Here is a 17,087-nt window from a genome sequence, read left to right as displayed (position 1 = left end):
CAGTTCTACACTGCCACGATAAATAAAATACACATTTGGAAACAGACTAATTTTGGGAAATAACATTTGCTAGATATTTGTCCAGACATTGTTATGTAAGGGATCATTTAGATGAAAAAGGTAAAATAGTGACAAACCCACATTCTTCATGATTATAGAGCCAATGTACGCAGACATGCTTGCTATGAACTACCAAGCACAGCACAACACTGATGTTGCAGATTGAATATTTCATGTATTTACTATATTTCAACACTCACAGTATTTACCATAATGAGTTAAAGTAATCAGCCAACAAATCAATGAAAGAAAAAAATCTGTTGACAAATAAAAATCACTGCATGTAGACAAAGTACTGTAAAAGCAACAAGAGAACTGTAACTATACATCATCTCTCTGTCTGGCTGGATCAGGTCATAAGATTTCATCCACATCACACACCATGTCTTCATTGGCAAGGCACCATTGGAAGAATTACCTCGTGTGAAAAATCAACCCCTGCACAGAAACAGCTTCAATCTGATCACAGGCCTGCTCACTGGCCTGAATGAGGGGCATACAGAACATAACATATTGTCACTTCCAGTAATTAATTCAAAGAAGGCAGGAGCTCGTAATGTGAAAACAAATCATTTATTACCATCCAAATGATCCCGGATGGAATGAGAAAAGGATGCTATTTTGGAAGCAGACTTCATCTGGATCGAGGGGTTCAATTGTGCAGCCATCCTTCAATTTCTGCTGAGAATGCTAACATTGGACAGCTAGAGGCTCCAAGCTGAAGTCCTCAAGATGGACCAAGGTGATCACGTCTGCAAAAATACTCATCACGTGTGTTTTGAGTGCAGCAATTCAGATTTAACAAGGGATGGCTTGATCAAAATTTGTGATTGGAATACAGCATGTGTCAAACTCAGGCCCTTGGGCCTGCAGTCTATTCATATTTGGCCCACAGATCATATCGACTATGTATTAGAACTGGTTCACTGGCTCATTTGCTGCAAAGACTACAAATCCCACAATGCTTTGCAGTGTTAGTGCATCAACCAAAGTGCCCCCTCCTTTCCTGTTCACAGTCATTGGCATCATGCCAGTGATGTTGTCTGCAGCTCCTCAGTCTGAAACAAACTGCAAATACTAATTTTACTCAATGCTGAGTTTACTCAGTGATTTGCAGACTTTAAAGTCCAGAAATTGAGGTTTCTGCAGCTCAGCAATCAGTTTGCAGCTGACATGGAAAGATCCCCAACCAACCTCCAGATGGAGATAATTGAACTCCAGTTTAGGGACACACTCAGGGTGTTTCTCAAAGCCAAAGAACCTTGCCTTGATGTCTTGGCCCCGCCCCGGTTGCCTAGGAGATATGTCATCAGGAACCGCCAAGGCGTATTCCAATGTTCATGTTCTACCGAGGCGTATTCTTTGTTTGTTAGCCGTTTAGCTAGCTGAGCAAGGATACACGTTGGTCAAAATTTTCCCTTATTCACAGGTTATATCACATCAGCAGAAGCTTCTCAAATGTTCTATCAGATAGTCAGTGCCTTTTCGGGCAAAAAACCAACCCACCTAAGCTAAACAGCCTTTCCACTGGTGCACTGGATGGAGTTGGAGTGTTGTACTTCATGTAAATCTTTTTGACAGTTGGAAACTGATTCAGAATCTCAAGCTCATGCCCTGACCTTGTATAGTCAGTTACTTCATTTTCTGTGGAGAAGGATTCTCTGGGTTGGATCTCAAAGTCAAAAAAGTCCATCTCATCTGAACTGGCTGGAGGTCTTGGGGCACGTCTGCAGTTGCAGCAGCAGTTGTATGACACTGTGATAAGAAGCTCCTTCACCTGCACTCGGCTACACTCATCTCTCAGCCAACGCAAGCTGGAAGACGTCCTTCCTGGCTCTCCATAACAGCATTAAAGTGAGTCTTGATGGCCTGTAACATACAATAAGATGTATCTAAGAATTTATGTATTTTATTATGTTATATTTATAATAATTTTCTCTTAAAGATATTTGTGATAATAATTTGAATGAGATTCATTTATTTTTATTTAATCTGACCACTTAATTTTAATCTTTTGTTGATATTATGATTAATGTTCATCACTGGTAATTGTTTTTAGGTTAGGTTTTGTATTCTATCATTTTAAAATTTGTAAACACAATTTAACACACAGTAAAACATTCATATTCCATGTTGGGTGTTGAAATATATATATAAATAAATAATAGATTACTAAATCCATCCAATGCAAATATTAATTTATAATCTTACCTTGACAATGACGTCTGGAAGGGTGGCTGCCATTTTAGAGAGGTCGTCTTTCAGGGCAAGTGTCTTTGACATCAGACTTGTGAGTGTTGGTAGTAGAGCTCCATAAGTGCACTCATCTCCTTACAAGATGTCCAGAGCTACCGTCAGGGGCTTCATCACATGCATGCATTCGTTCAAGAACTGGTACTCCTATTCAGTAAAGCACCTGATTCGCATTTTTACACACAATGGATTAAGTTCATTTGAGGGTATAATGAGGATTCTTGAAATTGCTTCATACAGGGAATTCTACCTTGTGGATGTAGGAACCATTGGCTTCCTGCGGATGATTTCCTCTACCTGTTCAGCAGCTAATGTCAATCGACTTGCTTTAGTCCAAAGAGCTGTAGGATTAATCTACATACTAGAATCAAAACTGTTCCTATTCAGTTTTAGATTCTGAGAAGGACCAGGCAGATTAATCTATGAAGCTTAGATCATATATAAATATCCCGGATACTTATATAATCAATCTAAGTTTATGCACCAACCTGTTTGGTCTATTTTTAATCCAAAGATTAATGTTTAATTTAAGATAATTAAATTGAATTATAAAAGTTTATTTTTGAATCAGAAGCTAGGAATCTTTGCTTTTCAATAACCAGAAATAATTTTACCTTTCTGTGTTTCATTTCAATAATGAGGCAAGTTTAAAAAATGAAGAATTTTATTACTAACAATTCTTAAACTTTAAGATTTGAACGACACTTATAAATGACAATTCATGGATGACAATTTAATGACAAATTTTAACAGCTTTGATATTAAACTTGTTTTAAAAAGGCAAACCTGTGGCTGGATGAAAGCTAAATTGGAAATACGAGTTTGGATGAATGAATGGATTTCTCAGAAGGTTTCTTTCAGAGAGATGAAAGCGTTCTGGCTGGAAAAGATGTTTTGCAGCTACCTGAGTTGTTGACTTAGAGAAACACATCAAACACAATCTGTCGAAGTCTACCTCACCCAATCAGAAGACCCCCTTTTGGATCCAAAGTGTACAGGTGGAGATGTTTCCTCCAGACACGAGGTTGGTAGAAAAACCTCTGGCATGACCAAATCGGTCCTGAGATGTCTCCTTGGGTCACTCGACTGGTGGAACTATTGGCGTCTCAAAGTCCATAACTCTGAAGAAGTTTCTCGTCTTAACTTAACTCAGAAATCAATAACTTCTGGAAGGAGTTTTTCGTCAGCTGGTTACAGTTTACGTTTATTCTTAGCTATTCTGATCAGCGTGACAGAACAGCTTGGCAGAGGATCAGGGCGGCCGTTCCCGTCTCCTCAGGATGGTGTTGGTTCAATTACTGACTCGAAAGCTGGTGGAGGTTAGTTTACAAAGACCTCAGAACACTCCCACTCTCAGCAAGAAAGCTTTGGTCATGCGTCAAAAACATGTGTTGGCAGTTATTGTTTACTCTGGATAAACTCTGTGTTAGATGGATAAGGTGTAGGGATGGGTACCGAATTCGGTACTTTTTAAGGTACCGACCGAATTCCATTGTACCGACCGAGCACCGATTCACTTTGTTTCAAACGGTGCCTCGTTTCGGTACCCGTCCTTCATAACGAGAACTTGCCAAGACAGCTGCGCATGCGCAAGAGCGTTATGTCGTCGGTCCCTGCGAGCGAGTTGTAAACAGAGCAGCATGGTAGAAGGAACGCACGCTAATGCTTGGGTCCACTTCACTAAATGTGATGGGTAACTGGGTCATGATAAAACCAGCGACAACGATCTAATTGAGACATCCTCATCTTAATCTGCTCCGGTAGGTAAATAAAATGTTTAAGATAACGTTACCTTGATATGTTAGCTTCTGTTTCGCTAATGGTGTGTTCGCTTTCTCCTCAGAACTCAGAATTTCCGACTAGAACATGAACGCGCTCTAAAGTTTGGCTTCACTTTACTAAATGCGACGGGTGATTGGGTGAAGATAAAACCAGCGACAATGATCTAAGTGTGAGGCATCATCGTTTTAATCTGCTCCAGCAGTTAAATAAACTGTTAAAGAAAACGTTAGCTTGATATGTTAGCTTCCATTGCCACCGTTGTTATCAGCTAATGGTGCGCTTGCTTTCTCCTCGGAAATTCTAACTTCCCAATAGGAAAAATCAAATGAAAAAAGACGGCACAAGGAATGAAGATACACAGTAAATTTAGTTCACAGTAAAGATGTTTGCTTCAGTATAATTATCAGCTTATAAAACTACAAGGACGATGTTAATACGAACAGTTGAATATTATTTATCGTGATATTTATCAAATATTGTTATATATTGAGAAAAATATATATTTAATTATAAAAGAGAATTAATATAATAAACACTCAAAAGTATCGAAAATTGGTACAGTTAAGTACTGGTATCGATTCGTAGGTACCGGGAATTAGTACCGGATCGATTCAAATGTCATAGGTACCCATCCCTAATAAGGTGGAAGCTGACCTTCTGATTTGCTGAACACATTCCTGTCATCAACCATAACCATAATTAATCATTATTATACCCAAAGCATAATCATTCATTTCATGTAATTAAAATACATTTATACTGAATCAAGTGATTATTTATGATGATTATAATAAATAGTAATAAAGTCAAAGAGTTTTATTAATATTATTGTTTAATTGTTATCGTGAACTTGAAGTGTCCTTCTTCTGGGACGGAACAGCAGCCGATAAAATGGTGATGTTCTTCCAGACATCATGACTCCTTGGTTAATCTGTGGCCTTGAAAGTTACTGTTTGACCCAGCTTGACCCAGCTGGGTAAATGTGACCTTTGCCACAAATTAGAGAACCTTGATGACGCTACAGAGCAGAGCACTTCGCCATGCTGCTCCTTTACACACTCTTGGTTTCTGGACTGGAGTTTAGATGTTTCTCAACATCACTTGTTTATATCAGGTTAATGGTGTGTGATGCACATCTGTAATGTGGAGGTAGGCTAAACTGACCTTAAGTAGATGGGGCTGACAGAACTTTTTTCACATCTGTAAAATTTGGTTCCTCCTCATCATCCTCTTTTTCAAATTCAGACTCCAAATCACAGGACTGATACACTCTGAATGCTTTGGCAAAGTTGGATGCGTTATCTGTTACTGTGGCAACAACTTTGCCATGCAACCCGTATGTGGAATGAATTTCTTCAATCTCTGCTCCAATCACATCAAATGTGTGACTGCCTTTGATCCTCTAACATGCAAAGGCTGCCTTGTTGCGATGTAAAGAGGAATTAATCCAGTAAACTGTTACACCCAAGAAACTTTTGTTATTCACCATCCAAATGTCAGCAGTAGTGGAAACAAAATCTACCTCTTCAAGTGTTGCCTTCAAATTGGAGTTCATTATGTCATATTCTCGCTCAAGGTATTCTGAGAATGACTTTCTCTGGGGTAGTTTGACACCACTTTTAGTCGGAATTTTGTCTATGATGCGTCGGAATGATTCAGAATCCACAGTGGAAATCGGTAACATCTCCTCCACTACATAGCCAGCAACAAGCTTTTTCAGTTCGGCGGCACCAAGTCCGGCAGATTTTACATCTATTTTCATCTGTTTACTAGCAGTAGGGCCGTCTGATGTAGAATCCACGTTAGCCTAACCCTAACCTTAATTAAAACTTAATTCACTCCATACATATAAGACTGACCAGTAGAGCTCTGTAACATTGTCCTAAAATGAGGACCAGCTAAATGTCTTTACCATTTAAATGTCCTGACTGCAAACTGAGGACATTGGTCGCAAAACTTATTTAGGTCCTCACTTTGATGTATAGAGCAACACACACACACACACACACACACACACACACACACACACACACACACACACACACACACACACACACACACACACACACACACACACACACACACACACACCCATCTGTCTTTCTATCATAGTGAGGACCCTCCAATGACTTCCATTCATTTTTGTGATTCCACTATGCCTAACCCATACCCTAACCCTAACTAACACATAATTCACACCATATCTCTAACTGTATAGTAAGCTTCCGGTATGCTTCTAAAAAAAGGTGAGGACCAAAAATGTCCTCACTTTAAAAAATGTCCTCACATTGTAGGGAAAATGGTCAGAATGGTCCTCAGTATGTAATAAGTACAAGAACACACACACACACACACACACACACACACACACACACACACACACACACACACACACACACACACACACACACACACACACACACACACACACACACCTCCCCTAGATCAGTTTTTAATAATTTGTTGTCTAATTTCAAAATTGTCATCTTTAACGGAGTGACTGAGAACTTAATCGGCAAACCAGAGCAAAGTCATCAGACGTTAAAATTCAGCATCCTGTTAGAATTCCTGGTGAATGAAACATTATTTCACAGAAACGTGTACAATCATTACTGGAAGATTAAAGACGTCAATTTTAAAAGAAAGAACTGATAAAAAGTGACATCCAATCTGGTTTCCTGTTGTATTTTTCATTTGTTTATTCTCAGTAATGAACTTGTCATTTTTCATCTATTTTTGGTCCAAAAACAAACATCCATCTCTACAGCTTTCTACAGGTTTGGGGCTAAAAGAAAAAAAGCCCATCTACTTTGCAACAATAGAATTTTTACATCATTTTGCATAAAAATCGAGATTATAATTTGAGGACCTTGGTGCTGCGAGGTGACTACCAAATATTCATGCATATTAACGCACTGCACTGAACAATTGTCCATCCATTCTTGTAGAAAAGCTGCTCTCACTGGGACAGACAGCTCATATAGCTTAACCAAAATGAACTTTATGAATGCAGAAATGCCAACAAAGTCCTTTCAGATCAAATATTATTAGCGAATAAAAACAATCCTAAATTTGGAAAAGCAAATAAAATGTTCTACTGATGAAGACAGGATAAAAAGTCATGAAAAAGTTAGAAGAGAAAAGAGAGCAGCTCGAGTTTAAAACAAGAGAGCTCCTTAAACTAAACGCTAAGTAACAACAGACTCATTTTACTTAAGAAAACACTAAAATGTTTGCAACAGATGAAAATAAACTTCTTCAACGACACTTGAGAACAGAGCAGAATATTCCTGTGACAAAACCCTCTTCTGACAAACCAGATTACCAACCTGAATGCTAGTCTCTCTTCAGGAATCGCGTTGTCTTGCCCTCATTAGATAGCTAGATTATGTTAGAACATATCAATACTTAGACAGACAGACAAATCATGTGTTGAAACCGTAGGGATGTCATAAAGAAAAGGGGAAGCAGCCACAGTGCTTCACAGAGGAGCAGATCAGGATGTAAGTTGATATAAAATCTCCTGCTTTTGTCAGTCTTGAAGAGAGATGGCTGTAGGGTGGTGGTGGCAGCAGCTGGTAGGTCAGCAAAACTGGAAGTCACCTGAGAAGGCTGCGGTGGCTGCGGGAGGAAAGGGTTTTCTTGGAAGGGGGCTCAGAGTTCTAGAGAAGCTGATGAAATACTCTCAGGAGTAGATGGTGATGACTTCTCGTCCTCCTCCACGCACCAGGAGAACCCTGTTCAGACCTTCAGTGAGCACCTCAAGGAACTCCATATCTGAGGTGAGTAAATAGTGAAGGATTGTTTTTTTAAGGTTACAGATCTTGCTACTTTAAACCTTTGAGAGCAAAGGCACAGTACACGATAACGTATTAGCGTTGGCACTATTAGGATGTAATTTATCTTAAATACGACTTATTTTCATCAGCCTGAAGTTAAACCCTGCACTCACAGAGTACAGACGCTTCTCTTTTTGCTCCCTTATCTTTTTTTCCCAAGGCTTTTTGTCCTGTCTGCCCACAGAGCGTTTCTCTGCATTTCTTCTGAAAAACCCTATTTTTAACTATGAATTTCAGGAATTGGTCATTCAACGCGATTGATAAGACTTTTTCAATAATGAGAATGGAGCAGGGGGCTCCCACATGCCCACAGTGGACACACCCGGCGGGGTATATGCTGGATTCCTGGAGGGAGTGGAAGATCGTATGCCTCTCCCAGCTGTCCATTGAGGACGTCAAAGACGTGTGGATGTTTGGCCTGATGATCACTGGATTTCTTCTGATTGGAGTGGGAGGATATCTGGTTTTCCGAAAAATTGGGAAGACGGGAGCGATTGGAGGGCAACCCGCACCCAAGGAAAGCACCGTCCGTGTGGAGACTTCTCAGACTGGGACGTTACTCGAGGTGAATCGTAAGCTGGACAATGTTCTAGCTGCGATACCGGTATTAGTGCGCAAAATGGATGTCATCTCGGAGAGGGTCACCGGACGGTATGGAAAAGTTTTAAAAACCTAAATTGGCTTCACTGAAGGACTGGAATGATCAGTAAAGACTGAAGGCAGAGAGGAAAATTATCTCAGCCTGACCCAAACAAAGTCTTGTTATCCAAATCTGACGCCAGAGCAGCCTCGAGATGTTGACAACAAACCCCCACGAAGGAATGCAGACGGATGCTGTGACAACCCCCCTCCCCCAACCCCCACCCCTGCGCCTTCAGATTGGTGGACTTCAGCCAGGCGAGGTCATCAACCTGCAGGAGTCAATGTGCTCTGCGCTTCTCCCGAGAACTCCCTCCCACCTGTGGCTACAGTGGCTGAGCGCCGTACATGGCTGCTCTCGCTGGGGAAAGAGGATCCCAGCCCCCCCCCCCCCCCCCCCCCGCCTTCCTATCGGAGTATCTATGTTGTGTCGTCTGAAGTCTGTTGCTTATCTGTCTGAGGTTTTTTTTTTTTTTTGCAGAGCAAAGCTGCCCTCCTGTTGGGAGAGTAGCTATGAAGTGCCTTTTTTTCCCTCCTCCCAAATCAATTCCTCATGTTACCCTCTTATTTCTATTAAGGTAGCGCAACTCAGGGTTGCGAATGACCACAGTCACCAATTCTTGTCATGTGTCTTGCCCATGTATGTCTGATCTCTGAATAGTGTACTGAAACTCTAATTTCCCTCTGGGATTAATAAAGTATCTTTGAATTGAATTGAATTGAAAACGCTTAGTTTCAGTGAAACTCCACCCATGCCTGCAATGACAAAACGTAACAGCATCTTGCACGTCATATGACATATTGGCTATGGTAGTCCAGTGGTTAAGGCATCTGTCTGAGCACTCTAAGCACTAGACGACCAAGTCTGCTGCATGACAGCAGTCGCCTAAGCCACATATCCTCTGCTGGCCAGGGGAGACAGGTTTCAGACCAGAGACGCTTCCTGGAGAGGAGCAGGGCCTGATGACTATTTTCCATTGACATTTTACAGGATTTTCAAAATAAAACTCACAATGTGCAGCTGAAACAGGAAAATGCAAGAATTGCTTTATTTTTTTTAAATAAGGAAATAATTTCACATGGTAAAAAGCTCCTAAAGTGGATTTTGCCCCAGTAACTAAACACCCTGGGGAGTCATGATATCAAAACACATTTTATCTTTTGCACCTCTTAATTTCACAATAAATTCTGCCTGAAACAATTAAACATCCTAATTTTCATTTCTCTCCATTCTCCGGCCAGAGCAGTGAAGGATACAGTTTTCATCTCCCACCCTGTTCTTTGGTGGTCCAGGCATGTTGAGCAGGACAAGTTTAGCCTCTTTGGACTTCTTTGTGATCACCTCATTGAGTCGCATAGCAGTGTGCATCCGTCTCACATCGATTTGGTTCCTGGATGATTAGGAAAATAATAATAATATAGCAGTTTTCCTCATTAATCAGCTTTAGTCCAGCTTTTAAATCTGTGCAGCTTTACTTACAAGTTCTCCCATTCTCTGCAGCATGATGAAAGAAAACAGCATGTGGATACATTCAGGGTCTTATCACACACAAAGAAGCATCGTTCTTTGTTTTTGCTTTCAGTAACGTCACATTTATTAAATAAGATTCAATTAGTGCAAAAGATCCAATCTTAGTTATCAAAACAAATTTATTGAGTGTTTATCGTAAAAATGCATTCAAATATTTTTAGATTTAATTCTGAGATTTTTATTTACAGTCAACACATTTTTAAAGCATGGGCACTCTAAAGAGAAGGATTTCTGCACAAGAGCCGTGTATTGGATTTGGTGTTGTTTGGTGCATTTAGATGTGACTTACGGCTTCATATTGAGAAAGTCTCTTCCTGCCTCTGGTGTCGATGCTGATTGGGTCCTCCCTTTTCCTGCATCTTTTTTCTCTGTCCAGGTTGCTGCAGGGGTGTGGCTTGATGGAGTGGTGGTCTTCTTACTGTAGATCAGCTGTGCCTGTTTTGGGTGGGAGACAGCCTCAGACTGAGAGACAAAACATGCAGCATGATGTGTGATGGGGTGAAAGAGTGAGAAGAGACACCTGTCAGTAAAAGGGAATGTCTACATGAGAGAAATCACTATGTAACCACCAGCAGAGGGTCAAACAGTTCTGTTTCATCTATGACAGAGCAGGGGAGGACAAAATACTTTCTTGTCTACAAAGAGTTCACAGCAGATTTACCTTGTCATCTGGTTTATCTGCTGGGCTGCCCCCCTCTTCTTTGCTGTGCTGGGGTTGCAAAGTGGGTTTGTTTTTACGCCGGATGGATCCACGGGATGAATCTGTTATACTTTGGATCTGCAGAAACAAAAAGCATGAATCTATTTCTAATTTCTCTCTGGAGGTTTTAGTTTTATGTCAGATCAAAAACCCCAGACAGGACAAAGCCTGGGAGTTTCATGCCCGTGACGAGCTTCCATCATCTGTACGTTTTTCACTGTAGGTTAAAGTTGGACAGACTACAATCAGTTGAAAAACTAAAACAACACATGAATTTATACATGTAGTGCCTCAGTAGTGCATGAAAGGTAGGGACGCTACTCGTCACAAACATCTGACTTGCAGAAGTCCATCGTGGGAGCCTCAGGAATGTCCTGATAAACCACTTTTAGTTCCTTTATTACAGCCTTACTAACTATAACACCACAAGTGGGCCTTATAGAAGGGAATAGAGAAGGAAACGAAAAGGGCCACTTTAACGTGGTCGGAGCACATGCCAGAATGTTAGCCTGCATGTGCGGCTTACAGCACTTACTCACTGTGCAAAGACCTAGCTTGGACGTCCTACAGACATGGTCTGGACCGACAGACTCAATATAGACATGGTCTGCATGTCCATGTAACGTTGACTGTTTGCAGGGTATTCTCATCATCACACCGATCTCTTCTTAGAATGTGCTGCAAATATTTTACTTTCCTCAGCACAACTTGATTTGTTAAATAAAAATATGGAAAGTTCAGCTTCTGGTCCTTTTTAGCTGCAGCAATGATGAAAACAATCTTTATGTAGTTTTAACATGATGTCCCGCTTGTTATCATACACAGACCCTGAGTTGTTGATGAATGCCAGCACTGTATGATTTACAAGGAGGTCGCCCACCATCCAGTCTTGCAATTATTCAGTGCAACAGATGAATCATCAAGGTACAAATGACAGATAACAAGCAATTCAATTAAGTTTATTTAGATAATTTATCAAAGTATTTAATACATTAAAATGTGAAACCCTTGAAAACCTTTTATCAATCTCTCTCTCTCTCTCTCTCTCTCTCTCTCTCTCTCTCTCTCTCTCTCTCTCTCTCTCTCTCTCTCTCTGTGTGTGTGTTTATACTGGCTAGTTTAATTGCATTTGGTTTTATTTTATTCATTGGAGTAGTTAATACATCAACTATGAAATCTAAACACATAAACTATGTTGTAAACACTAACACAAAAGCCATAGTAGACTCTAAAATGTCATGTTTTATTTTTGAAGGATTTTATAGAAGTAGGTGTACAGACTTTTTTTAGTAGAGGGTGTGAAAAAATTATGTATACTGAAATGCCACACACTAAAGGACAACCATTAGACTTAATTAATGAAGATAAATCCATTATAGAGGGAATGTAGCCATCAATCAAATCAAATAACAGATTACAAGTAATTAAATAAAATGTATTTAGACAAAAATTAGTTATTAAAAACTCTTTCTATTCTAATACTGGTTAATTTAATTTAATTTAATTTTATTTTATTGGAGCAAATGCAATTATTATAAAATCCAAATGCATTGTTTTTCTTGTTTAAAACAAAAATGTAAAACTTTAAAAAACATTTATTTGTGTGTTAATTAGATGTAGTTGGGTATTTATTTGTCCTGAACTAATAACCAATTATTTTATGTTGGCAAAAGGAGATCTGAGGCACTCAGGAGGTACAAAAATAAAAAGCCTTTATTAGTACATGGCTTAAATTGTTAAAAACATCAATGCCAACGCGTTTCAGCCCACAGGGCCTTCGTCAGGGCTCAAAATGTTTGTATACTCACTCACCCCCATGTTAAAAAGGCCAATCAATGACACCTGCCAAAGCTGGGCAGGTAGACTGCATTCTGATTGGATGGCCAGTACAACACAAAAACTTTTTACATCTAAACAATCCTATTGTAAGGATGAATACTTACAAATATGAAATTTCACTTCTAGAATTTGAGAAAAAATTATAAATATGGTACACAAATTGTAAGAAAACATGAGATTATAAATAAGGAGCTAAATCTAATTCTCCATTAAGACCTGGGAAATTAGTAGCTTTTAGTGTGTAAATCCAAAATGATTCTCTTTGCAAGAGTTTTTTAAGCCTATCTCCTCCTCTAATTGAATTTTTTAAATGTTCAATCCCTGTGATTTTAAGAGAGTTACAGCTTCCATGATTTGTGTCTTTATAATGCACTGCCATAGGATATAGAGGATTACCAGATCTGATTGCTTGTTTGTGCTCTGCAAGTCTTGCTTTTAACTTGCGTTTAGTTCTTCCAATATAGAAGCAACCACACGGGCACTCTAGTCTGTAGACCACGAACGAAGTATTACAGTTGATGAATGTATTAATGTAAAAAGTACGTCCTGTGAAAACATCAGCAAAACAGTTAGTGTTAGTCATGTTGTCACAGTGAACACAATTTCCACATTTATAGTTGCCTTTTCGAGTTGATAACCAGGTTTTTGTTGCTGTGGAGGAAGGTGACTTTGAACAAGTTGATCATTTAATGTTGGGGCTCGTCTGAAGCTGATAGTAGGAGTATCTGGGAGAGCTTCCCTAAGAACACTGTCACTTTTCAGTATGTCCCAGTTTTTTGTAATTATTTTTTTGATCTTGTGGGCTTGATCACTGAATTGGGTCACAAAATAAACACCATCTGATCTTTGTTGGTTTTTCTCTTTAGGTACCAATAGCTGTTCTCTTGGCAGGCTTTTAGTCTTATTATACGCTTTGAGTATCGTTCTTTGCTGGTATCCTCTTGTTGTAAAGCTCTGGCCCATAACTGTAGCATTTCTTTCAAATTCTTCTTCTGTGTCACAAATACGTCTAAGTCTTTGAAACTGACCAGTGGGAATGTTGTTTATTAACCATGATGGATGGAAACTGTCTGCTCTGAGGATTGTATTACGGTCAGTAGGTTTTCTAAAAATAGAAGTGTGTAAATCTCCATTATCAGATTTTGAGATTTTTATATCTAGGAAATTAATTTCTGATGAGGAGAAGTCTAGGCTGAGTTTCAAACTTTTGTTAGTTTTGTTAAGATATGAATGGAATTGAAGTAGTTCTGATTCTGAACCAGACCACAGCAGAATAATGTCGTCAATGTATCTTCCCCACCACATCATCTTATCAGCATAGACATTACGATCAGAGTATACATATGTTTCTTCCCAAAGTCCCATAAAAAGATTAGAGTAATTGGGTGCAAAGCATGCTCCCATTGCTGTACCTTTTTTCTGTCTAAAAAATTGGTTCTGAAACAGAAACGCATTGTTACATAGAGTCCACTTCGCCAGCTGAAGGATGAAAGAAGAAGGAGGCATATCTTCTGAATGTCTTTGGTCCAGGTAATAGGTTAGTGCTTCTAGTCCTTCTGTGTGGTCAATGTTAGTGTATAGCGCCTCCACATCCATAGTAACAAGAAGTCCAGGTCCTATGTTCCTTATATCATTCAGTTTGTTCAGTACTTGAGTAGTGTCTTGAACAAAAGAAGGCAGTTCAGAAACAAATGGTTTAATGAAAAAATCTACAAACTGTGAGGCTGGTTCTGTGATTGATTCATTGCCACTAATTATTGGTCTGCCTGGTGGATTCTCCAAGTTCTTATGGATTTTAGGGAGCATGTAGAAGGAAGGAATTCTTGGGTGCTCATTCAGTAGAAAGTCATGTTGTTTTTGTGAGATCCATTGTTCATTTTTAGCGTGTAAAAGCATCTCCTTAAGTTCAGTCTTTATTTGCTCTGTTGGATTCATTTGAATGTGTTCATAGTATTCACTGTTATCCAACTGTCTCTTAGCTTCTGTGACATATTGGTCTCTGCCCCACACAACTACCGCTCCTCCTTTATCAGCTCTCTTGATGATGATGTCTTCATTAGCTGATAACCTCTTAATTGCATCTCTTTCTTTGTTTGTGAGATTATGCTTCGTTTTATTTTTAGATGCAAAGAGTTGATCAACTTCTTGTGTAACTTTTTTGTAGAAGACATTCAGAATCTGATTACATATGTTGGGTATAAAGGTAACATATGTAATCAGACTCTGAATGTCTTCTACAAAAAAGTTACACAAGAAGTTGATCAACTCTTTGCATCTAAAAATAAAACGAAGCATAATCTCACAAACAAAGAAAGAGATGCAATTAAGAGGTTATCAGCTAATGAAGACATCATCATCAAGAGAGCTGATAAAGGAGGAGCGGTAGTTGTGTGGGGCAGAGACCAATATGTCACAGAAGCTAAGAGACAGTTGGATAACAGTGAATACTATGAACACATTCAAATGAATCCAACAGAGCAAATAAAGACTGAACTTAAGGAGATGCTTTTACACGCTAAAAATGAACAATGGATCTCACAAAAACAACATGACTTTCTACTGAATGAGCACCCAAGAATTCCTTCCTTCTACATGCTCCCTAAAATCCATAAGAACTTGGAGAATCCACCAGACAGACCAATAATTAGTGGCAATGAATCAATCACAGAACCAGCCTCACAGTTTGTAGATTTTTTCATTAAACCATTTGTTTCTGAACTGCCTTCTTTTGTTCAAGACACTACTCAAGTACTGAACAAACTGAATGATATAAGGAACATAGGACCTGGACTTCTTGTTACTATGGATGTGGAGGCGCTATACACTAACATTGACCACACAGAAGGACTAGAAGCACTAACCTATTACCTGGACCAAAGACATTCAGAAGATATGCCTCCTTCTTCTTTCATCCTTCAGCTGGCGAAGTGGACTCTATGTAACAATGTGTTTCTGTTTCAGAACCAATTTTTTAGACAGAAAAAAGGTACAGCAATGGGAGCATGCTTTGCACCCAATTACTCTAATCTTTTTATGGGACTTTGGGAAGAAACATATGTATACTCTGATCGTAATGTCTATGCTGATAAGATGATGTGGTGGGGAAGATACATTGACGACATTATTCTGCTGTGGTCTGGTTCAGAATCAGAACTACTTCAATTCCATTCATATCTTAACAAAACTAACAAAAGTTTGAAACTCAGCCTAGACTTCTCCTCATCAGAAATTAATTTCCTAGATATAAAAATCTCAAAATCTGATAATGGAGATTTACACACTTCTATTTTTAGAAAACCTACTGACCGTAATACAATCCTCAGAGCAGACAGTTTCCATCCATCATGGTTAATAAACAACATTCCCACTGGTCAGTTTCAAAGACTTAGACGTATTTGTGACACAGAAGAAGAATTTGAAAGAAATGCTACAGTTATGGGCCAGAGCTTTACAACAAGAGGATACCAGCAAAGAACGATACTCAAAGCGTATAATAAGACTAAAAGCCTGCCAAGAGAACAGCTGTTGGTACCTAAAGAGAAAAACCAACAAAGATCAGATGGTGTTTATTTTGTGACCCAATTCAGTGATCAAGCCCACAAGATCAAAAAAATAATTACAAAAAACTGGGACATACTGAAAAGTGACAGTGTTCTTAGGGAAGCTCTCCCAGATACTCCTACTATCAGCTTCAGACGAGCCCCAACATTAAATGATCAACTTGTTCAAAGTCACCTTCCTCCACAGCAACAAAAAACCTGGTTATCAACTCGAAAAGGCAACTATAAATGTGGAAATTGTGTTCACTGTGACAACATGACTAACACTAACTGTTTTGCTGATGTTTTCACAGGACGTACTTTTTACATTAATACATTCATCAACTGTAATACTTCGTTCGTGGTCTACAGACTAGAATGCCCGTGTGGTTGCTTCTATATTGGAAGAACTAAACGCAAGTTAAAAGTAAGACTTGCAGAGCACAAACAAGCAATCAGATCTGGTAATCCTCTATATCCTATGGCAGTGCATTATAAAGACACAAATCATGGAAGCTGTAACTCTCTTAAAATCACAGGGATTGAACATATAAAAAATTCAATTAGAGGAGGAGATAGGCTTAAAAAACTCTTGCAAAGAGAATCATTTTGGATTTACACACTAAAAGCTACTAATTTCCCAGGTCTTAATGGAGAATTAGATTTAGCTCCTTATTTATAATCTCATGTTTTCTTACAATTTGTGTACCATATTTATAATTTTTTCTCAAATTCTAGAAGTGAAATTTCATATTTGTAAGTATTCATCCTTACAATAGGATTGTTTAGATGTAAAAAGTTTTTGTGTTGTACTGGCCATCCAATCAGAATGCAGTCTACCTGCCCAGCTTTGGCAGGTGTCATTGATTGGCCTTTTTAACATGGGGGTGAGTGAGTATACAAAC

General features: G+C 39.0%; 1 protein-coding gene across 5 annotated transcripts in view; it reads right to left on the bottom strand.

Moving 5' to 3' along the window:
* Positions 1-6,764: 6,764 nt before the first annotated feature.
* Positions 6,765-17,087, bottom strand: part of slc12a5b (solute carrier family 12 member 5b) — a 52,246-nt gene continuing 41,923 nt past the window's right edge. For 2 of the 5 annotated variants that reach the window (XM_054746043.2, XM_070545043.1), the window contains exons 22-26: positions 10,766-10,882; positions 10,394-10,566; positions 10,054-10,068; positions 9,831-9,964; positions 6,765-7,872 (exon numbers count right to left, since the gene is read on the bottom strand). In XM_054746043.2, coding sequence (XP_054602018.2) covers positions 7,781-7,872; positions 9,831-9,964; positions 10,054-10,068; positions 10,394-10,566; positions 10,766-10,882 — 531 coding nt within the window. In that variant the 3' untranslated portion in view covers positions 6,765-7,780. Of the gene's footprint in view, positions 7,873-9,830; positions 9,965-10,053; positions 10,113-10,393; positions 10,567-10,765; positions 10,883-17,087 lie in introns of those variants that run through there. The other 3 variants (XM_054746045.2, XM_054746044.2, XR_008564297.2) reach the window with 3 other exon arrangements.

Source organism: Nothobranchius furzeri, chromosome 15, assembly GCF_043380555.1.
Source record: "Nothobranchius furzeri strain GRZ-AD chromosome 15, NfurGRZ-RIMD1, whole genome shotgun sequence".
NCBI classification, from domain to species: Eukaryota; Metazoa; Chordata; class Actinopteri; order Cyprinodontiformes; family Nothobranchiidae; genus Nothobranchius; species Nothobranchius furzeri.
This window is presented reverse-complemented; position numbering and strand designations above follow the sequence as displayed.